The 23,616-nt window shown below is 58.1% G+C and overlaps 1 protein-coding gene across 2 annotated transcripts in view; it reads right to left on the bottom strand.

Moving 5' to 3' along the window:
* Nucleotides 1-17,164, bottom strand: part of smg6 (SMG6 nonsense mediated mRNA decay factor) — a 323,207-nt gene extending 306,043 nt beyond the window's left edge. For both annotated transcript variants that reach the window (XM_068008576.1, XM_068008577.1), the window contains exons 1-5: nt 17,069-17,164; nt 13,457-15,347; nt 11,634-11,826; nt 3,644-3,754; nt 2,202-2,308 (exon numbers count right to left, since the gene is read on the bottom strand). In XM_068008576.1, coding sequence (XP_067864677.1) covers nt 2,202-2,308; nt 3,644-3,754; nt 11,634-11,826; nt 13,457-15,347; nt 17,069-17,156 — 2,390 coding nt within the window. In that variant the 5' untranslated portion in view covers nt 17,157-17,164. The remainder of the gene's footprint in view (nt 1-2,201; nt 2,309-3,643; nt 3,755-11,633; nt 11,827-13,456; nt 15,348-17,068) is intronic.
* Between the last annotated feature and the right edge of the window lie 6,452 nt (nt 17,165-23,616).

Raw genomic sequence — 23,616 nt, 5'->3', positions numbered from 1 at the left:
ACTTCGAACTGTAGTATCGGACTTCGAACTGTAGTATCGGACTTCGAACTGTAGTATCGGACTTCAAGTGGGACTACGCTTTCTACAAACCTAAGCCAGAGCTTTCTACAAACTCATTATCACTCCAAGTCTTCTGCTCTATCCCTCCAATTAGGACCCCAAGATCTTGTTTGTTTTCTTACTGCTTTGGAGTCCCCCAAAGATCGATCATTGGCCTCCTCGTGGTCTACATGTTGCCCCTCAGTGACATCACCCACAGCCATGGAGTCATCTTACACACGTACGCTGATGACACCCAGCTCTACCTCTGCACCGCCCCTCTGCCTGCGTTGTCTCGCTGCTTGTCCGACATCCAGTCTTGGACGAGCTGCAATTTCTCCAGCAAAATATTGGGAAAACCAAAGCCATCGTCCTAAGTCCCAGCACAAACTCTGTATCCCTCCCCAGCCACTGTCACAGGCTGAACCAGACTGTTCACAACTTCAGGCTCCTATTCTGATCCCACATCACAAAGACCAACTATTTCCACCACCATAACATCGCCCCCTACCTCAGCTCATCTGCCACTGAAACACCTTATCCATGCCTTTGTCACCTAAAGACTAAATTATTTCTATGTTTCCCTGGCCGGCCTCCCTTTCTCCACTCTCCATAAACTTCAGCACATCTAAAACTCTACTGCCTGCATACTATCCCTCACCAAGTCCCGCTCACCCATCACCCTCATCCTTGCTGACTTACACTGGCTCCAGGTCCCCTAACACCTCCAATTTAAAAATCTCATCCTCGTGTTTAAATCCCTCCATGGCCTCTCCCCTCCCTATCTCTGACCTCATCCAGTCCTACGACCCCACCCCACGAATTATCCATTCCTCTGACTGTGGCCTCTTGTGCATCTCTCCTCACTTTGCCCCACCATTGGCAGCTGTGCCTTCAGCTGCTGAGGCCCAACTCTCCGGAATTCCCTTCCTAAATCTCACTGCCTCTCCAACTCCCTCTCCTCCTTTAAAGCCCCCCTTAAAACCCGCCTCTGACCAAGTTTTTGGCCACCCCTCCTAATGTCTCTTTCTTTGGCTTGTGTTCATTTTTTTCTAATTATGATCCTGTGAACCATCCTGGGAGATTTTTCTACATTAAAGGCGCTATATAAATGCAAGTTATTATCGTTGCTATTGCACACTGTACTGATGGGTTCAATCAACTAATCTCATGCTGGGTCAACTGAAATGTTCAAGACCGAGATCGACAGATTTTTGTTTGGTAAGAGTATCAAGGGATATAGATCAAAGGCGGGTAAAAATAGATTTGAGGTACAGATCAGCCGTGATCCGATTGAAATGCGGAATGGGCTCAAAGGGCCGAACAGCCTGATCCTGCTCCTATGACATCTGGTTTATATTTTCTTCAAAGAAAAGAAAACTTTTCAAACAGCACTACACAGGAGATTGGCCCACGAGATTGAAAACCACAGAATAAGGGGTTGGGGGGGTGCTGGGGGCTTCTGAAGTAGATCAGAAATTGGCTGAATCAAGAAAATAAATTTGGCTGCACTGGAAGGAAATATCTGATGAGAAACCTTAACCTAATAGACTAGGCTCGTATTCCCTTGAGTTTAGAAGATTAAGGGGTGATCTAATTGAGGTGTTTAAGATGATTAAAGGAGTTGATAGGATAGATAGAGAGAAACTATTTCCTCTGGTGGGGGGAGTCCTGAAGAGGACATAATCTTAAAATTAGAGCCAGGCCGTTCAGGGGTGATGTCAGGAAGCACTTCTTCACACAAAGGGGAGTGGAAATCTGGAACTCTCTCCCCCAAAAAGCTGTTGAGGCTGGGGGTCAATTGAAAATTTCAAGACAGAGATTGATGGATTTTTGTTAGGTAAGGGTATTGAGGGATATGAAGCAAAGGCAGGTAAATGGAGTTAAGACACAGATCAGCCATGATCTAATTGAATGGTGGAACAGGCTGGAGGGGCTGAATGGCCTCCTCCTGTTCCTATGAACCTCAAGGTTGGCTGTGAAGGACATCATTTATTTATTTAACAAATAATATTTATTTAGCAAATCCTCTCTGCTGGTGTCTGGTCCAAACAGACAGAGACCCAAAGCAGGAGGGAAAATAAAGCATCAATAAACAGAATGTGAAAAGGCAGTTTTGTTCAACATCTGTTTTTTTTGTAAACTGGGCAATAATACCGCACCTGCGAGCCTTGCCATAGTTTGTGGTGTCGTTGGCTTGTTCTCTGTAGCGGGCGATGTCTCCCTGACAGATCATACATCGCTGAGCACTGATCAGAGCGTACTTCACCTAAAGTTCAAAAATAACCAACAATAACATCATTACTGTGTCGGTACCTAATCTGCAGGGGCTTGCTGAACAGGAAGGTACATTTCATGATGGCTATGCGCCTGCAGTCACTGAATGTGTAGCAAGACAGTAGCAGAGTACAGGACACTGCATTGATGTGGTGTGCGTGCAGTGAGGCGATGCGTGCATAAGGGGATAAGGTGCCGCGATGGGACAGTACAGTATGGTGGGTGTTGAAGCACTGAGTATCCATCACTAATCTTTCTGAAGCATTGATTGAGCTCCTGAATAGGGTGGCTGAGGAGATTTCTCCCTTCAATGATTGCTGACCTTTCCTACTGTCAAGAATTACAAAAAAGAGGGAGGTGACTGGAGGTAGAAACACCATGAACCCCCTCACTCCAGCGGCTGTCATTACTGAAGGTCAGCAGTGGGATGGTGCAGTAAACTGGGGCATCGATGCACAGCTCTGCAGAACAAGGCACATTGGCTTTGCATCCTGTCTGCAGTTTTTTTGGGGGGACTGGGGGGTGGTGGTGGGGCCAATTGGGAGGTGGGGAGGGCGAGTTAAAGAGGGAGGGGAAGAAAGCACAAAAGAGATTGTCATCACCAGTCTCTAAGTGACTGGCCAGGCAGCAGCAATGGCATCAGCTGCTATTGGGCAGCACACCTCCCTCGGTCGCTGTAGTTACACGCCTCAGCGTGGCCTGAAGAGGAATCTCAAACCATCTTCAAAAAACACACTCAAGTGGAGTAGGAAAGACGGGACTATATCTTCCACTCTACCTCAATTGTTTTCAAAACAGTTCTTTATGTTTAAAAAAGTAAATTTAGATAGAGGGAAATCAGACAAACTATACCACTGGATTGGAGCAGGAGGCGAATAATAATAATCTGTCCAGGATTGGAAACAAGTGACAGCTTGAGAGGGGAGAGGTGTACGAGGTTCCTTACTGTCTCAACAACCAGCTCGTGCCCTACTACATATTGCAGCCTCCTGCAGCCTATCCTGTTTAAAAGCCTAATAATACCCTAGTCCAGTTGAGCGACAATCAGACCAGAAACACACTCAGACCCAAGGACTTGCACAGATAATAATCAGGGCAAGTGATTCATCACTAGGAATATTCCACTGCTTTCAGGACCTGTTAGACAAAACTGCTTCACCGAATCATTTCTCCCAGTTAAAAGAGAGCCTGTTGATCTTTAGAAAATATAATGGTTGCCACCTAAAGCGTACAATCTGATTCCACCACACCCACTATCAACAAAAAGCAGGTTTAAATGGAGCTGTGCTCGGAGAGTTTGAAGTGCTCGTCGCTACCTGTTACTCACCACTTTGCGAAGCGGTTTGCTGCGAATGGCCATCCCATCCATATAATCCTCCAGTTTAAACTGGTACGTAACCTGCAGCTTGTGCAGAAGGCTGTCAAAGAAGCTGGTCCCCTGCAACAGAAAGAACCCCGGGATTATCCACAGCCTGGCCTGGGGTCGGGCGGAGAGCGAGAGAGAGCGAGCGAGGGGGGGGGGGGGGGGGTCGGGCGGAGAGCGAGAGAGAGCGAGCGAGGGGGGGGGGGGTCGGGCGGAGAGCGAGAGAGCGCGAGCGAGGGGGGGGGGGGTCGGGCGGAGAGCGAGAGAGCGCGAGCGAGGGGGGGGGGTCGGGCGGAGAGCGAGAGAGAGCGAGCGAGGGGGGGGGTCGGGCGGAGAGCGAGAGAGAGCGAGCGAGGGGGGGGGTCGGGCGGAGAGCGAGAGAGAGCGAGCGAGGGGGGGGGTCGGGCGGAGAGCGAGAGAGAGCGAGCGAGGGGGGGGGTCGGGCGGAGAGCGAGAGAGAGCGAGCGAGGGGGGGGGGGGTCGGGCGGGGGGGGGGGGGGGAGCGCGACGGGGGGGGGGGGGGGGAGCGCGAGGGGGGGTTCGGACGGACAGAGAGCGCGCGAGGGGGGGTTCGGACGGACAGAGAGCGCGCGAGGGGGGGTTCGGACGGACAGAGAGCGCGCGAGGGGGGGTTCGGACGGACAGAGAGCGCGCGAGGGGGGGTTCGGACGGACAGAGAGCGCGCGAGGGGGGGTTCGGACGGACAGAGAGCGCGCGAGGGGGGGTTCGGACGGAGAGAGAGCGCGCGAGGGGGGGTTCGGACGGACAGAGAGCGCGCGAGGGGGGGTTCGGACGGACAGAGAGCGCGCGAGGGGGGGTTCGGACGGACAGAGAGCGCGCGAGGGGGGGTTCGGACGGACAGAGAGCGCGCGAGGGGGGGTTCGGACGGACAGAGAGCGCGCGAGGGGGGGTTCGGACGGACAGAGAGCGCGCGAGGGGGGGTTCGGACGGACAGAGAGCGCGCGAGGGGGGGTTCGGACGGAGAGAGAGCGCGCGAGGGGGGGTTCGGACGGAGAGAGAGCGCGCGAGGGGGGGTTCGGACGGACAGAGAGCGCGCGAGGGGGGGTTCGGACGGAGAGAGAGCGCGCGAGGGGGGGTTCGGACGGACAGAGAGCGCGCGAGGGGGGGTTCGGACGGACAGAGAGCGCGCGAGGGGGGGTTCGGACGGACAGAGAGCGCGCGAGGGGGGGTTCGGACGGACAGAGAGCGCGCGAGGGGGGGTTCGGACGGACAGAGAGCGCGCGAGGGGGGGTTCGGACGGAGAGAGAGCGCGCGAGGGGGGGTTCGGACGGACAGAGAGCGCGCGAGGGGGGGTTCGGACGGACAGAGAGCGCGCGAGGGGGGGTTCGGACGGAGAGAGAGCGCGCGAGGGGGGGTTCGGACGGAGAGAGAGCGCGCGAGGGGGGGTTCGGACGGACAGAGAGCGCGCGAGGGGGGGTTCGGACGGACAGAGAGCGCGCGAGGGGGGGTTCGGACGGACAGAGAGCGCGCGAGGGGGGGTTCGGACGGACAGAGAGCGCGCGAGGGGGGGTTCGGACGGACAGAGAGCGCGCGAGGGGGGGTTCGGACGGAGAGAGAGCGCGCGAGGGGGGGTTCGGACGGAGAGAGAGCGCGCGAGGGGGGGTTCGGACGGAGAGAGAGCGCGCGAGGGGGGGTTCGGACGGACAGAGAGCGCGCGAGGGGGGGTTCGGACGGAGAGAGAGCGCGCGAGGGGGGGTTCGGACGGAGAGAGAGCGCGCGAGGGGGGGTTCGGACGGAGAGAGAGCGCGCGAGGGGGGGTTCGGACGGAGAGAGAGCGCGCGAGGGGGGGTTCGGACGGAGAGAGAGCGCGCGAGGGGGGGTTCGGACGGAGAGAGAGCGCGCGAGGGGGGGTTCGGACGGAGAGAGAGCGCGCGAGGGGGGGTTCGGACGGAGAGAGAGCGCGCGAGGGGGGGTTCGGACGGAGAGAGAGCGCGCGAGGGGGGGTTCGGACGGAGAGAGAGCGCGCGAGGGGGGGTTCGGACGGACAGAGAGCGCGCGAGGGGGGGTTCGGACGGACAGAGAGCGCGCGAGGGGGGGTTCGGACGGAGAGAGAGCGCGCGAGGGGGGGTTCGGACGGAGAGAGAGCGCGCGAGGGGGGGTTCGGACGGACAGAGAGCGCGCGAGGGGGGGTTCGGACGGAGAGAGAGCGCGCGAGGGGGGGTTCGGACGGACAGAGAGCGCGCGAGGGGGGGTTCGGACGGACAGAGAGCGCGCGAGGGGGGGTTCGGACGGACAGAGAGCGCGCGAGGGGGGGTTCGGACGGACAGAGAGCGCGCGAGGGGGGGTTCGGACGGAGAGAGAGCGCGCGAGGGGGGGTTCGGACGGACAGAGAGCGCGCGAGGGGGGGTTCGGACGGACAGAGAGCGCGCGAGGGGGGGTTCGGACGGACAGAGAGCGCGCGAGGGGGGGTTCGGACGGACAGAGAGCGCGCGAGGGGGGGTTCGGACGGACAGAGAGCGCGCGAGGGGGGGTTCGGACGGACAGAGAGCGCGCGAGGGGGGGTTCGGACGGAGAGAGAGCGCGCGAGGGGGGGTTCGGACGGAGAGAGAGCGCGCGAGGGGGGGTTCGGACGGAGAGAGAGCGCGCGAGGGGGGGTTCGGACGGACAGAGAGCGCGCGAGGGGGGGTTCGGACGGAGAGAGAGCGCGCGAGGGGGGGTTCGGACGGAGAGAGAGCGCGCGCGAGGGGGGGTTCGGACGGAGAGAGAGCGCGCGAGGGGGGGTTCGGACGGAGAGAGAGCGCGCGAGGGTGGGTTCGGACGGAGAGAGAGCGCGCGAGGGGGGGTTCGGACGGAGAGAGAGCGCGCGAGGGGGGGTTCGGACGGAGAGAGAGCGCGCGAGGGGGGGTTCGGACGGAGAGAGAGCGCGCGAGGGGGGGTTCGGACGGAGAGAGAGCGCGCGAGGGGGGGTTCGGACGGAGAGAGAGCGCGCGAGGGGGGGTTCGGACGGAGAGAGAGCGCGCGAGGGGGGGTTCGGACGGAGAGAGAGCGCGCGAGGGGGGGTTCGGACGGACAGAGAGCGCGCGAGGGGGGGTTCGGACGGAGAGAGAGCGCGCGAGGGGGGGTTCGGACGGAGAGAGAGCGCGCGAGGGGGGGTTCGGACGGACAGAGAGCGCGCGAGGGGGGGTTCGGACGGACAGAGAGCGCGCGAGGGGGGGTTCGGACGGACAGAGAGCGCGCGAGGGGGGGTTCGGACGGACAGAGAGCGCGCGAGGGGGGGTTCGGACGGACAGAGAGCGCGCGAGGGGGGGTTCGGACGGACAGAGAGCGCGCGAGGGGGGGTTCGGACGGACAGAGAGCGCGCGAGGGGGGGTTCGGACGGACAGAGAGCGCGCGAGGGGGGGTTCGGACGGACAGAGAGCGCGCGAGGGGGGGTTCGGACGGACAGAGAGCGCGCGAGGGGGGGTTCGGACGGACAGAGAGCGCGCGAGGGGGGGTTCGGACGGACAGAGAGCGCGCGAGGGGGGGTTCGGACGGACAGAGAGCGCGCGAGGGGGGGTTCGGACGGACAGAGAGCGCGCGAGGGGGGGTTCGGACGGACAGAGAGCGCGCGAGGGGGGGTTCGGACGGACAGAGAGCGCGCGAGGGGGGGTTCGGACGGACAGAGAGCGCGCGAGGGGGGGTTCGGACGGACAGAGAGCGCGCGAGGGGGGGTTCGGACGGACAGAGAGCGCGCGAGGGGGGGTTCGGACGGACAGAGAGCGCGCGAGGGGGGGTTCGGACGGACAGAGAGCGCGCGAGGGGGGGTTCGGACGGACAGAGAGCGCGCGAGGGGGGGTTCGGACGGACAGAGAGCGCGCGAGGGGGGGTTCGGACGGACAGAGAGCGCGCGAGGGGGGGTTCGGACGGACAGAGAGCGCGCGAGGGGGGGTTCGGACGGACAGAGAGCGCGCGAGGGGGGGTTCGGACGGACAGAGAGCGCGCGAGGGGGGGTTCGGACGGACAGAGAGCGCGCGAGGGGGGGTTCGGACGGACAGAGAGCGCGCGAGGGGGGGTTCGGACGGACAGAGAGCGCGCGAGGGGGGGTTCGGACGGACAGAGAGCGCGCGAGGGGGGGTTCGGACGGACAGAGAGCGCGCGAGGGGGGGTTCGGACGGACAGAGAGCGCGCGAGGGGGGGTTCGGACGGACAGAGAGCGCGCGAGGGGGGGTTCGGACGGACAGAGAGCGCGCGAGGGGGGGTTCGGACGGACAGAGAGCGCGCGAGGGGGGGTTCGGACGGACAGAGAGCGCGCGAGGGGGGGTTCGGACGGACAGAGAGCGCGCGAGGGGGGGTTCGGACGGACAGAGAGCGCGCGAGGGGGGGTTCGGACGGACAGAGAGCGCGCGAGGGGGGGTTCGGACGGACAGAGAGCGCGCGAGGGGGGGTTCGGACGGACAGAGAGCGCGCGAGGGGGGGTTCGGACGGAGAGAGAGCGCGCGAGGGGGGGTTCGGACGGACAGAGAGCGCGCGAGGGGGGGTTCGGACGGACAGAGAGCGCGCGAGGGGGGGTTCGGACGGACAGAGAGCGCGCGAGGGGGGGTTCGGACGGAGAGAGAGAGCGCGCGAGGGGGGGTTCGGACGGAGGGAGAGCGCGCGAGGGGGGGTTCGGACGGAGGAGAGAGCGCGCGAGGGGGGGTTCGGACGGAGGGAGAGCGCGCGAGGGGGGGTTCGGACGGAGGGAGAGCGCGCGAGGGGGGGTTCGGACGGAGAGAGAGCGCGCGAGGGGGGGTTCGGACGGAGAGAGAGCGCGCGAGGGGGGGTTCGGACGGACAGAGAGCGCGCGAGGGGGGGTTCGGACGGAGAGAGAGCGCGCGAGGGGGGGTTCGGACGGAGAGAGAGCGCGCGAGGGGGGGTTCGGACGGAGAGAGAGCGCGCGAGGGGGGGTTCGGACGGAGAGAGAGCGCGCGAGGGGGGGTTCGGACGGAGAGAGAGCGCGCGAGGGGGGGTTCGGACGGAGAGAGAGCGCGCGAGGGGGGGTTCGGACGGAGAGAGCGCGCGAGGGGGGGTTCGGACGGAGAGAGAGCGCGCGAGGGGGGGTTCGGACGGACAGAGAGCGCGCGAGGGGGGGTTCGGACGGACAGAGAGCGCGCGAGGGGGGGTTCGGACGGACAGAGAGCGCGCGAGGGGGGGTTCGGACGGACAGAGAGCGCGCGAGGGGGGGTTCGGACGGACAGAGAGCGCGCGAGGGGGGGTTCGGACGGACAGAGAGCGCGCGAGGGGGGGTTCGGACGGACAGAGAGCGCGCGAGGGGGGGTTCGGACGGAGAGAGAGCGCGCGAGGGGGGGTTCGGACGGAGAGAGAGCGCGCGAGGGGGGGTTCGGACGGAGAGAGAGCGCGCGAGGGGGGGTTCGGACGGAGAGAGAGCGCGCGAGGGGGGGTTCGGACGGAGAGAGAGCGCGCGAGGGGGGGTTCGGACGGAGAGAGAGCGCGCGAGGGGGGGTTCGGACGGAGAGAGAGCGCGCGAGGGGGGGTTCGGACGGAGAGAGAGCGCGCGAGGGGGGGTTCGGACGGAGAGAGAGCGCGCGAGGGGGGGTTCGGACGGAGAGAGAGCGCGCGAGGGGGGGTTCGGACGGAGAGAGAGCGCGCGAGGGGGGGTTCGGACGGAGAGAGAGCGCGCGAGGGGGGGTTCGGACGGACAGAGAGCGCGCGAGGGGGGGTTCGGACGGACAGAGAGCGCGCGAGGGGGGGTTCGGACGGACAGAGAGCGCGCGAGGGGGGGTTCGGACGGACAGAGAGCGCGCGAGGGGGGGTTCGGACGGACAGAGAGCGCGCGAGGGGGGGTTCGGACGGACAGAGAGCGCGCGAGGGGGGGTTCGGACGGACAGAGAGCGCGCGAGGGGGGGTTCGGACGGACAGAGAGCGCGCGAGGGGGGGTTCGGACGGACAGAGAGCGCGCGAGGGGGGGTTCGGACGGACAGAGAGCGCGCGAGGGGGGGTTCGGACGGACAGAGAGCGCGCGAGGGGGGGTTCGGACGGACAGAGAGCGCGCGAGGGGGGGTTCGGACGGACAGAGAGCGCGCGAGGGGGGGTTCGGACGGAGAGAGAGCGCGCGAGGGGGGGTTCGGACGGAGAGAGAGCGCGCGAGGGGGGGTTCGGACGGAGAGAGAGCGCGCGAGGGGGGGTTCGGACGGAGAGAGAGCGCGCGAGGGGGGGTTCGGACGGAGAGAGAGCGCGCGAGGGGGGGTTCGGACGGAGAGAGAGCGCGCGAGGGGGGGTTCGGACGGAGAGAGAGCGCGCGAGGGGGGGTTCGGACGGAGAGAGAGCGCGCGAGGGGGGGTTCGGACGGACAGAGAGCGCGCGAGGGGGGGTTCGGACGGACAGAGAGCGCGCGAGGGGGGGTTCGGACGGACAGAGAGCGCGCGAGGGGGGGTTCGGACGGACAGAGAGCGCGCGAGGGGGGGTTCGGACGGACAGAGAGCGCGCGAGGGGGGGTTCGGACGGAGAGAGAGCGCGCGAGGGGGGGTTCGGACGGACAGAGAGCGCGCGAGGGGGGGTTCGGACGGAGAGAGCGCGCGCGAGGGGGGGTTCGGACGGAGAGAGCGCGCGCGAGGGGGGGTTCGGACGGAGAGAGCGCGCGCGAGGGGGGGTTCGGACGGAGAGAGCGCGCGCGAGGGGGGGTTCGGACGGAGAGAGAGCGCGCGAGGGGGGGTTCGGACGGAGAGAGAGCGCGCGAGGGGGGGTTCGGACGGAGAGAGAGCGCGCGAGGGGGGGTTCGGACGGAGAGAGAGCGCGCGAGGGGGGGTTCGGACGGAGAGAGAGCGCGCGAGGGGGGGTTCGGACGGAGAGAGAGCGCGCGAGGGGGGGTTCGGACGGAGAGAGAGCGCGCGAGGGGGGGTTCGGACGGAGAGAGAGCGCGCGAGGGGGGGTTCGGACGGACAGAGAGCGCGCGAGGGGGGGTTCGGACGGACAGAGAGCGCGCGAGGGGGGGTTCGGACGGACAGAGAGCGCGCGAGGGGGGGTTCGGACGGACAGAGAGCGCGCGAGGGGGGGTTCGGACGGACAGAGAGCGCGCGAGGGGGGGTTCGGACGGACAGAGAGCGCGCGAGGGGGGGTTCGGACGGAGAGAGAGCGCGCGAGGGGGGGTTCGGACGGAGAGAGAGCGCGCGAGGGGGGGTTCGGACGGAGAGAGCGCGCGCGAGGGGGGGTTCGGACGGAGAGAGAGCGCGCGAGGGGGGGTTCGGACGGAGAGAGAGCGCGCGAGGGGGGGTTCGGACGGAGAGAGAGCGCGCGAGGGGGGGTTCGGACGGAGAGAGAGCGCGCGAGGGGGGGTTCGGACGGAGAGAGAGCGCGCGAGGGGGGCTTCGGACGGAGAGAGAGCGCGCGAGGGGGGGTTCGGACGGAGAGAGAGCGCGCGAGGGGGGGTTCGGACGGAGAGAGAGCGCGCGAGGGGGGGTTCGGACGGAGAGAGAGCGCGCGAGGGGGGGTTCGGACGGAGAGAGAGCGCGCGAGGGGGGGTTCGGACGGAGAGAGAGCGCGCGAGGGGGGGTTCGGACGGAGAGAGAGCGCGCGAGGGGGGGTTCGGACGGAGAGAGAGCGCGCGAGGGGGGGTTCGGACGGAGAGAGAGCGCGCGAGGGGGGGTTCGGACGGAGAGAGAGCGCGCGAGGGGGGGTTCGGACGGAGAGAGAGCGCGCGAGGGGGGGTTCGGACGGAGAGAGAGCGCGCGAGGGGGGGGTTCGGACGGAGAGAGAGCGCGCGAGGGGGGGTTCGGACGGAGAGAGAGCGCGCGAGGGGGGGTTCGGACGGAGAGAGAGCGCGCGAGGGGGGGTTCGGACGGAGAGAGAGCGCGCGAGGGGGGGTTCGGACGGAGAGAGAGCGCGCGAGGGGGGGTTCGGACGGAGAGAGAGCGCGCGAGGGGGGGGTTTGGACGGAGAGAGAGCGAGAGAGAGGCGGGGTGGGTCGGGCGGACATCCACAATGCACGGTGATACTGAGTCAGTCTCAAACCTCTGCTCACCTCATCCAACAAATTCAGAAGCTTTCCTCGGACTTCCTCCCCATGCTCTCCGGAAGGTTCCTTCAGCACCTGCCGGAACTTCTCAATGACCTGATAGAAGGCATTCTTCCACATTGTCTGTTCCACATTCTGGTTATCCGAATATTCTATATCAGTGAGAATGCAACGCTCATATAGCAGCAGAATCTCTGCCCTGTGTGAGGGGGGGTGGGGAAAGAGAGAGGGAGGAAAAACTTTAATAAAACATCCTCCAGAACAATGTCCAGCTGCCTTAACATTGGTAGGTTCTTGCAGACAATCCCAGTATCACAGTTTCTACACAACACCCACCCGTCTTATTTTCGTTGTGTTTGTGTTTTTTTCAGTTTTCTACAATAAATCACAAAATGTAAATCGGCACCTGTTCAAGCAGGACAAGCATCAAGTCGAAGCAGAGGGGGTTTTCCTTATTGGTAACCAGGAGCACATTTCTCAATCCTCACTCACACCTCCCCAGCATACGCACGGTCCTCTCACTTACATCCCGGTGACACCATCCAAAAACACAACGTCAGGTTCCACATGTACACTGACGACACCCAGCTCTACCTCTCAACCCCTCCACTGCCTCTGTGTTGTCAGACTGCTTGCCGTTGTCCTCGGCCCCTACTACAAACTCTTCCCCAGCCATCGATTCCATCCCCTCCCTATCTCTGTAACTTCCTTCAGCCCTACATCTGTCCGAGAACCCTGTATTGCTCCAACTCTGGCCTCACACGCATCGCCCACTTATTTCACTGCACTATTTTCAGCCGTCTAGGCCCCAAGCTCTAGAATTCCTTCCCTAAACCTCTCCATCTCACTCTCCTCCTTAAAACCTACCTCTTTAAACAAGCTTTTGGTCACCTGTCCTAATGGCTCCTTTTGCTAGGTGTCAATTTTAATGATAATCACTCCTGTGAAGCGCCTTGGGATGTTTTACTATGTTAAAGGCATTACATAAATGCAAGTTCTTGGTGTAAACATGGTACACTACTTTCAGGGGAGGTATGGGAAGGAACAGTGGGGGGAATTAACAGATGGGGGTGTGGGGGAAGCAATAATCAGATCTGGACTCTGGATGGAGCAGCACCAAAGGGCCTTCTTTCACCCCAGACATTATTTTATGTTCAGATGCTGTCTTCTACGAGCCCAATCACAAAAGAGACACAAATGAGGGCGGCCATTCATCCCACCCCACAGTCCCACCATCCCACATCCAACTGCTTCTTAAACCACTTCACTCCCCTACCCAGAGTCCATTCCACACGCTGGTCACCCGGTGTGTGAAAGACCTCCTGACCACAGTACAAATTTGCTTTGCCCCCACTATCACAGTTTAATTTGAAGCAATGTTTAAATTAAACTGCTTAACTCAGTTTTCATATGTTGCAGAATTGAGATGAACAATGAGGACTTTTTATTAAAACTTCCTAATTACATTTGACTGTGTATGGAAATAGGAAATTAATCTAGTTTTGAACCAAAAAAACCACCTGGTTAAAGTCCCCTCTAGTTGTGTTGGATTGAGCCCCTCTGGTTTGCTTAGCACCATTTAAAAAGGGATCTTGGGGCTCCTGGCCAGTCCACCTGTGATCGGGTGAGGTGAGGTATGATGCCCCCAAAACCTGCCGACATTGGCTGTCTAGGCTCAAACATGGCCACTTGGGCAAAGTAAGGGAGGAGGGCACCGGCTGGCACCCTGGGAACTGTGCCCCAAGTGAGAGCAAGTGCCTTCAGAAAGGAAGGAGGAAACTTGGATGGAAAGGGATGGGAAATAAACAAACAGAGGGGGGGGGCCTCACCTGAGCTGAGCCATCCTCTCCAGCCCGTCTTCACTGACGTTGTCCCTGGACAGCAGGTTACTGAGCTGCAGCTCCTGGTTGTCTGCCATTCGCAAAAGCTTCCCCAGTTCCTGCTGCTGCATGGTCCGCACATGCTGCTCCACATCTTCTGGGTTCAGCTGCCCTGCCTGATATGAAGCCATGAACTGGGGAGTCGGATAGCCCGGATAATACGTCGTCGGATAGATGCTGCTATTGCCACTCATCTGGTACTGCATAGCATAAGGGCCATAGGGATACTGGGGGCCAGTCACAGCACCCCTGGAGTAACCGTACGGATTGTCCGAGTTCTGGAATTTGTAGTACGCTGTCGGGGTTGGATGCGAATAGGACGAGTAGGTCTCTCCTTGGGAGGACGAACTACACTCGTCATCGGTGTCCAGGAAGTGGAGCTGGGAGGCCTGGCTCCTCAGCGCAGGTTTCTGGTCAGGGTTATTGGGATCCCACAGTCTACGGGAGGTCCCGCCACGGCCTCGACTCCGAGAACTTCGACCGAACAGAAGTCTTGTCCCCATCTGCGGAGAATCGGGAGAGCCGGGTGCTGTAGAAGAGAGGTCGGTATTGGCAGGCAGGACCAAGATACCCCGGCCCTTCCCTCTGGGCTCCTCGACTTTATCCCTTTTCTCTGTATTCTGACTGAACTTATTTGCCGACAGGTTGGGTTTAGCCTCGGCCCTGCCTGCTTTGCCTCTCCCTCTGTTCTTTTCCTCAGCGTTTTGCTTGGCCACCCTGCTGATTGTCTCACTGTCAAACATAACCTTGAGGGAGGACTTACTCTCTCTGTTTTTGTGGTCAGAGCCCTCGGTGTTTCTGCCAAGCGCCCGTTCTTTCTCAAACCCTTTCCGCTTTTCAGGACTTTTTATTGGCATGTGATTTCTATTCTCCTCAGCACAGTCATCTTCCAAAGAATCAGTGGAAGATATTGAAACCTGCTTGGAGGGTCTCAACCTTTCTTTCCGATCGCCAGCAGTTTTCCTTTCCTTCATCGCCACTTTCTTTCTTTCCCCATCAGCAGGTCCATGCTGGTATGGAGGACCGTCCAAGCTGTTATTGCTCCCTGCAGAGCTGGTGCTGCAGGTCCTGTTACGACCTCTGCGTTTGTCAGACCTTGAATAGCGCTTCGAGGGCCCTCCAGGTTTCTCTGATCTTGCCTGGGATCGATGGATTCGACCGTCTTCAGCTTCTTCTGCAAAGTTATTCCCGCGACCTGCACCATCTTTCCTTCCTCCTCTCCTCCCCTTCTCCCTTTTGACAAGTTTTGCCTCTACAATTGGTTGAATCTTCTCTCGGTCTTCCTGATTCCCTTTCTCTTCACCAGTCTCTGCATTCTCCTCCTCGGCACAGGCGGTCTTGCTGTCATCTGCCAGCCTCAGCTCTTCAACTTTCTTCACCAGCTCTTCATCGGCTAAGCCGATGTGAGTTTCCTTGCTAAGCACCTGCACTCGTCTGCCTGGCTGGTAGATCTGACGATCTGGTTTCTTGATCCTCTTCGACTGCTTCCCAACAGCATTGGAGTTAGAACTCGTCACAATTTGCTCATCAGCCCATTTAAGATCTTCCTCCACATTTCTGTCTATCTGTCCATTTTTCCTGTTGGAACTTCCCTGGTTACTGCCACCATTACTGTGGCCCTCACCAGACAAGGGAGAGCTCCTTTTCTGCACAGTCTTACATGGAACTTCCTTATTCACACCAAGATCCTTCACATCAGTCTCCTCCCTTCCTGGGGTTTCTAGCTGTGGGGATTTCTGTTTGTTGTTTCTCAGTCTGGAAACGCCAGGCTGGTATATTTGAATGTCTGGGCGTCGGTTGTCCTTCCGTGGTCTCTGCTCTTTGATTTCCTTGGGAACATCTGGAAAGGAGGTAGAGTGCACGGTTACAAGCGACCCCAAAAACCGAGACACTGGTAGAGCTCGAGCCTGTGTATAAAGCAGGACTGGGATCTTTCTATTATAATACTGTGAGGGGGAATGGTACTGAGGGAGGGGGGAGTTTCAGGCGGGGGTAGGAGGAGGGGGAGGGCGGGAAGGAGCGGGGGTTGCGGTAGGTGTGGGGGGAGGGGGTTGCGGTAGGTGTGGGGGGAGGGGGTTGCGGTAGGTGTGGGGGGAGGGGGTTGCGGTAGGTGTGGGGGGAGGGGGTTGCGGTAGGTGTGGGGGGAGGGGGTTGCGGTAGGTGTGGGGGGAGGGGGTTGCGGTAGGTGTGGGGGGAGGGAATTGCGGTAGGTGTGGGGGGAGGGGGTTGCGGTAGGTGTGGGGGGAGGCGGTTGCGGTAGGTGTGGGGGGAGGGGGTTGCGGTAGGTGTGGGGGGAGGGGGTTGCGGTAGGTGTGGGGGGAGGGGGTTGCGGTAGGTGTGGGGGGAGGGGGTTGCGGTAGGTGTGGGGGGAGGGGATGTGTGGTGGGGGTGTGGGCTGGAGGAGGATGGGGGGGTTGTAGTGGGTGGTAGGGGAGGGGATATGTGGGAGGGGGAGGAGAGCGAGTGTGGTGGGGTTAGATGGGTCTGGGAGCGGGGGGGGGGGTGAGAGTGGGGGAGGGGGTGAGAGTGGGGGAGGGGGTGAGAGTGGGGGAGGGGGTGAGAGTGGGGGAGGGGGTGAGAGTGGGGGAGGGGGTGAGAGTGGGGGAGGGGGTGAGAGTGGGGGAGGGGGAGGGGGTGAGAGTGGGGGAGGGGGAGGGGTGAGAGTGGGGGAGGGGGAGGGGTGAGAGTGGGGGAGGGGGAGGGGTGAGAGTGGGGGAGGGGGAGGGGTGAGAGTGGGGGAGGGGAGGGGTGAGAGTGGGGGTGAGAGTGGGGGAGGGGGTGAGAGTGGGGGAGGGGGTGAGAGTGGGGGAGGGGGTGAGAGTGGGGGAGGGGGTGAGAGTGGGGGAGGGGGTGAGAGTGGGGGAGGGGGTGAGAGTGGGGGAGGGGGTGAGAGTGGGGGAGGGGGAGGGGGTGAGAGTGGGGGAGGGGGAGGGGGTGAGAGTGGGGGAGGGGGAGGGGGTGAGAGTGGGGGAGGGGGAGGGGGAGGGGGTGAGAGTGGGGGAGGGGGAGGGGGAGGTGGTGAGAGTGGGGAGGGGGAGGGGGTGAGAGTGAGAGTGGGGAGGGGGTGAGAGTGGGGGAGGGGAGGGGTGAGAGTGGGGGAGGGGAGGGGTGAGAGTGGGGGAGGGGAGGGGTGAGAGTGGGGGAGGGGAGGGGTGAGAGTGGGGGAGGGGAGGGGTGAGAGTGGGGGAGGGGGAGGGGTGAGAGTGGGGGAGGGGGAGGGGGTGAGAGTGGGGGAGGGGGAGGGGGTGAGAGTGGGGGAGGGGAGGGGGTGAGAGCGTTGGGGGGCGATGACAGGGGACGGGCTCTGACGGATCCTCTCGGGCGGGACCCGGTCGATGACTGTGACGCGCAGACGGTTCAAAACAATACAAGAGGCAGCCAGTGCGGCCCGAGCCCCGGCCGTTATTGTCCCACTCGGAGCCCGCGCTCTCTCCTACTCCCAGCGGCCCGGCCTCCCCGGCCCTGTAGGCCCGCGCTTGGGTTACCGAACCCATTAAAGCACAGTGACGGGTTTCCGCCGGCAGCCACGGTCCGGAGCGCTCCCCCCGGGGTGTCCCTTACCGACGCGGGCCCCGGCGGTGCTCAGGCTCCGGGCCAGTTCCCTCAGCTCAGCCTCCGACACTCGGACCCGCTCCAGACAGTCCGCCATCTTCTCCTGGAGGCGGACTACACCTCCCACAATGCACCGAGCCCGGGACCTACGGCCGCCGCCGGGGGACAAACCGCGCGCCTCGGCCCCGCCCCCTGTCTGTCAAAACCCCAGAGAGACTCTCAGGCTGGTCCCACTCTCTGCATTCAGGGTTCGAACCCACAGGGCAGCAAACCACCCAACCCACAACAACTAATTTCCTGTTTCAGGAACAGGAAAGAAGGAAAGATTTGCATTTCTATAGCGCCTTTCACCACCTCAGGACATCCCAAAGCTCTTTACAGCCAATGAGGTACTTTTTGCAGTGCAGTCACTGTTGTAATGTAGGAAACGCGGCAGCCAATTTGCGCACAGCAAGATCCCACAAACAGCAGTCAGATAATGAACAGATAATCTGTTTTAGTGATGTTGATTGAGGGATAAACGTTGGCGGGAACTTCCCTGCTCTTCGAAATAGGGCCATGGGATCTTTCACATTGAGCTGAGACGGCAGGCGAGGCCTCGGTTTAATGCCTGATCCAAAAGATGGAACCCCCCCGCTCAGTGCTACACTGAGTGCCGGCCTAGATTATGTGTTCAAGTCTCTGGCGTGGGACTTGAACCCACGACCCTCTGACTCAGAGGGGAGAGTGCTACATCAGAGCCAAGACTGACACCTAAGTGACATCATATTGTACAAAAATGTTGACAACACTTCCCATTATTGGTACACTTTAGTCACTGTGATCATAATGAGTGAGGCAAAACATTGATAAATGCATCCATAGGCACAGAATCAACCAAGAATGCTGGGGATAATGTACCAAGTGAGGCAGAAAGAGCCTCAAGGAGAAGGGCCAAAACATCATTGCATGAAGATTGAGATGAAACAGACCAGAGCTATCCAGCAGCACAAGTGGCAGGATGTCCATGGGCATTTAATGCAAATCCAGAGAATATGGAGCAGATTTACTGAGGCAGGTGGGGCATTAAAGGACAAAAAAAGTAGAATGTCCTCAGGTTTGACCAGACTAAGGGAACATGAATGTGTATTATAAGTTCTAGCTCAACCTGCATGTGACTGTCTACACTATTCAACACTCAGTCTCACTTCCCACTCTCAATATATGCCTATTTGAGCAACAATCAACTCCTCATCTAAGCCATTCTGTTCAAAGACCAGCAGTCCATAAAGCAAGTTATCCGAGGGATCACACTTTGAAATAGCAAGTCAAATTCAACCAATGAAGGAATCTTCAGGTTCTTGCTGTTGAGGGGGTTTTTATCAGCAGGTTACTCCACATTACCGCTGCAATTCATCGCTCACTTTATGGCTGCTCATCCAATGGCGTTGGCTTGGGTAGAACTCAAGAATGGAATTGCTAGCTGTGAGTTGTTGCAGAGCTAAATGGAGGTTGTAACTAGTGGAGTGTTTGGCTGTAACTGGTGGCGTGTTTAGCTACAACTAGTGGGGTGCCGCAAGGATCGGTGCTTGGGCCTCAACTATTTACAATCTATATCAATGACTTAGATGAAGAGACAGAGTTTTTTTTTGTTCGTTTATGGGATGTGAGCATCACTGGCAAGGCCAGCATTTATTGCCCATCCCTAATTGCTCGAGAAGCCGGCTTCTTGAACCGCTGCAGTCCGTGTGGTGAAGGTTCTCCCACAGTACTGATAGGTAGGGAGTTCCAGGATTTTGACCCAGCGACGATGAAGGAACGACGATATATTTCCAAGTCGGGATGGTGTGTTACTTGGAGGGGAATGTACAGGTGGTGTTGTTCCCATGTGCCTGCTGCCCTTGTCCTTCTCGGTGGTAGAGGTCGCAGGTTTGGGAGGTGCTGTCGAAGAAGCCTTGGCGAGTTGCTGCAGTGCATCCTGTAGATGGTACACACTGCAGCCACGATGCGCCGGTGGTGGATGGGGTGCCAATCAAGCGGGCTGCTTTGTCCTAGATGGTGTTGAGCTTCTTGAGTGTTGTTGGATCTGCACTCATCCAGGCAAGTGGAGAGTATTCCATCACACTCCTGACTTGTGCCTTGTAGATGGTGGAAAGGCTTTGGGGAGTCACTCGCCGCAGAATACCCAGCCTCTGACCGGCTCTTGTAGCCACAGTATTTTCTGGTCAACGGTGACCCCCAGGATATTGATGGTAGGGGATTCAGCAATAGTAATGCCGTTGAATGTCATGGGGAGGTGGTTAGTCTCTCTCTTGTTGGAGATGGTTATTGCCTGGCGCTTGTCTGGCGCAAATGTTACTTGCCACTTATGAGCCCAAGCCTGGATGTTGTCCAGATCTTGCTGCATGCGGGCATGGACTGCTTCATTATTTGAGGGGTTGCGAATGGAACTGAACACTGTGCAATCATCAGCAAACATCCCCATTTCTGACCTTATGATGGAGGGAAAGTCATTGATGAAGCAGCTGAATATGGTTGGGCCTAGGACACTGCCCTGAGGGACTCCTGCAGCAATGTCCTGGGGCTGAGATGATTGGCCTCCAACAACCACTGCCATTTTCCTTTGTGCTAAGTACGACTCCAGCCACTGGAGAGTTTTCTCCCCGATTCCCATTGACTTCAATTTTATTAGGGCTCCTTGGTGCCACACTTGGTCAAATGCTGCCTTGATGCCAAGGGCAGTCACTCTCACCTCACCTCTAGAATTCAGCTCTTTTGTCCACGTTTGGACCAAGGTTGTAATGAGGTCAGGAGCTGAGTGGTCCTGGCGGAACCCAAACTGAGCATCCGTGAGCAGGTTACTGGTAAGTGTCGCTTGATGGCACTGTCAACGACACCTTCCATCACTTTGCTGATGATTGAGAGTGAACTGATGGGGTGGTTATTGGCCAGATTGGATTTGTCCTGCATTTTGTGGATAGGACATACCTGGGCAATTTTCCATATTGTCGGGTAGATGCAAGTGTTGTAGCTGTACTGGAACAGTTTGGCTAGAGGCGCAGCTAGTTCTGGAGCACAAGCCTTCAGCACTGCAGCCGGGATGTTGTCGGGGCCCATAGCCTTTGCTGTATCCAGTGCACTCAGCCGTTTCAAATTGGCTGAAGACTGGCTTCTGTGATGGGGGGGATATTGGGAGGAGGCCGAGATGGATCATCCACTTGGCACTTCTGGTTGAAAGTGGTTGCAAACGCTTCAGCCTTGTCTTTTGCACTCACATGCTGGACTCGACCATCATTGAGGATGGGGATGTTTACAGAGCCTCCTCCTCCCGTTAGTTGTTTAATTGTCCACCACCATTCACGACTGGATGTGGCAGGACTGCAGAGCTTTGATCTGATTTGTTGGTTGTGGAATCGCTTAGCTGTCTGTAGCATGTTGCTTCCGCTGTTTAGCATGCATGTAGTCCTGAGTTGTAGCTTCACCAGGTTGGTACTTCATTTTTCGGTATGCCTGGTGCTGCTCCTGGCATGCTCTTCTACACTCCTCATTGAACCAGGGTTGATCCCCCCGCTTGTTGGTAATAGTAGAGTGGGGAATATGCCGGGCCATAAGGTTACAGTGTAATGTATCCAAGTTTGCTGACGATACAAAGCTAGGTGGGAAAGTAAGCTGTGAGAAGGACACAAAGAGTCTGCAAAGGGATATAGACAGGTTAAGTGAGTGGGCAAAAAGGTGGCAGATGGAGTATAATGTGGGGAAATGTGAGGTTATTCATTTTGGTAGGAACAGTAGAATGTTTTTTTAAATGGTGAGAAACTATTAAATGTTGGTGTTCAGAGAGACTTGGGTGTCCTGGTACAAGAAACACAAAAAGTTAACATGCAGGTACAGCAAGCAATTAGGAAGGTATGTTGGCCTTTATTGCAAGGGGGTTGGAGTACAAGAGTAAGGAAGTCTTACTACATTTGTATGGGCTTTGGTGAGACCACACCTTGAGTACCGTGTACAGTTTTGGTCTCCTTCTCTAAGGAAGGATATACTTGCCTTAGAGGCGGTGCAACAATGGTTCACTAGATTGATTCTTGGGATGAGAGGGTTGTCCTATGAGGAAAGTGAGTAAAATGGACCTATATTCCATGTTGTAACTTCTATGATTCTATGATTCTCTGGAGTTTAGAAGAATGAGAGGTGATCTCATTGAAACGTATAAGATTCTAAGAGTGCTTAACAGGGTAGATGCTGAGAGGATGTTTCCCCTGGCTGGAGAGTCTAGAACTAGGGGTTGGACATTTAGGACTGAGATGAATTTCTTCACTCAGAGGGTCGTGTATATTTCGAATTCTCTACCCCAGAGGACTGTGGATGCTCAGTTGTTGAGTATATTCAAAACTGAGATCGATAGATTTTTGGACTCCAAGTTAATCAAGGGTTATGGGGATCAGGCAGGAAAGTGGAGTTGAGGTCAAAGATCAGCCATGATCTTATTGAATGACAGAGCAGGCTTGAGGGGCCATGTGGCCTACTCCTGCTCCGATTTCTTACATTGAGTGACTTGTGTGTTTGGCAAATTCCAGCCCTACTGCAAATACAGAAGAGATGTTGGATTGCGACCAATTCACTGAAGCTCTGTCTGATGTAGAACAGAGACTTGAATCAAGTAAACTTGTTCCCAGACTCTCCATGGAGCAGAGGAATGTGCCTCTAAACTGGAATCCTTCCAGCCAGCCAAAGGAATAAGATGTTTCAGGAAGGTACAAAACTATCTGCTGAAGGACCTGAGACAGTGCATCCCAAGCAATCCTAGTGGATCTGTTGCTTCTTCCCCACGAGATACCTACACAATTAATAATCCTCTCCAGTCCGCAGTAAAATCCTTTGACTGTAATGCTAATGTTTCAATGGGCTATAGAGAAGTAGATTTTCCAAAGACACTCAGAGACCAATGTACATCTGATACATAATCTCTCAGTTCAGGAAACATCTGCTGGTCGCATTTGTTTGGCTGCAATGGACTTGAAGGAAACCCCGTGGAGAAATTAAACTGGAAAGTTGAAGTAGAGTTGGGTAATTGGGAGAATTCTACACTTGCTTTTGCACAGGGTCTCTGACAGATCGCTGTATTGCCGTTCAGACTTTAATTCACCAGCGGCCTTTTAACACCATCTGGACCAAATGGCAGATTTCTGGCAAAACATTTTAATCAGAAATTGCACTGTTGAGACCAATCAGCTGATGTGGCAGAGACTCTCAGTGGTAACAGTGCCCAGCCAGCACGGGCTTTTCTTGGCCCAACTCATATACACGATTACAGTGGCCTGGGTGGGAGTGAAGATCCAAAACAGGGGTCTGTATAAAGGAGCAAATGATTAACAAAGTCAGGGTTTATAACAGTGGGGCAGTACTTTATACTGAAAGTATGTCTGCCAGATGTTCCTTCTTTAATGACGACTACAGAGGCCATAAAACTATGAATGAGGACAGCGGCTGAGATAGATTGCCCTCATTCAGTAAAATTAATCAACTCCATAGAGGGTTGCCAACTCTGGTTGGACCTATTCCCAGAGGCTCGGTCACATGATATCTGGTCATATGACTTTCAATGCAGTCTGTGAATGTTATTGCATTTATTTTCATGGCTGAATATCTGTGCTTTGCTGAGGGGGCTAATGACTGTCATTGAAAGCTATAGTTTTAAAGGACTGACCTGAGTATGATTGTGCTGAAATTGAAGCTCAGGGATGGCAGCGCACAATCTGTTATATTGGTGACCTGAGAAGCTAATACTTATCTTACAAATAGATCATCGCTGGACTCGTCTCCAGAGCTGGAGACCGCATCCTCCTGGTCACTCGGCCCCGCCCCCGGTCACTGTGCCACTCCTCCACGGTGATAAAGCAAGGCTACCATGGGCTCAGTGAATCTCCACATGGCTGGTCCCAGCTTAGACCAAGGGAGCTAATTCGCTATTTTCTTTCACCAGCTAATTCAGCTTTTAACCGTCCGCAGAGTATGCACATTGCAGTGTGAGATTCCTTGGCGACGGTGAAATCTCTCAAGGTGATTGCTGGGGATGAAAGCCACATGGAAGGTGTCAAACTTCATTCCCAAACATAAAATAGGACTTCCATCTGTATGGGACCTCATCATATCTCTCAGAAATCTGTCAACATGCCTCAAAAACAATGAGTTACTTTGAAACGCAGTCACTGTATTGTAGGCAGACACAGCAGCCTTGTGCAAACCCCAAGATCTCACAAAGAATAACAAGATGAACAGCCGGTTAATCTGTGTTTTGGTGATGTTGGTTGAGGGATGAATGTCGGCTAGGACACTGGGAGAACTCCCTGCTCTTCAAATACTTCTGTGGGATCTTTAACAGCACCCCATCTGGCAGATAGAAGTAAAATGATGGGTTGATTACCCTGGACTGGAGGATCACTAATGTGATGGTTTGCATCCAACAGGAGGCATCTGGCTTCATTGCATTTCTCAGAGAGATCAAATTACAATTATTTTCAAAGCTATTAAACTTATGCCAGTGTGTAGAACTATTCCAGGCAAATGGTTTTAGCAGCAAA

Source organism: Heptranchias perlo, chromosome 28 (genome assembly GCF_035084215.1).
Source record: "Heptranchias perlo isolate sHepPer1 chromosome 28, sHepPer1.hap1, whole genome shotgun sequence".
NCBI classification, from domain to species: domain Eukaryota; kingdom Metazoa; phylum Chordata; class Chondrichthyes; order Hexanchiformes; family Hexanchidae; genus Heptranchias; species Heptranchias perlo.
This window is presented reverse-complemented; position numbering and strand designations above follow the sequence as displayed.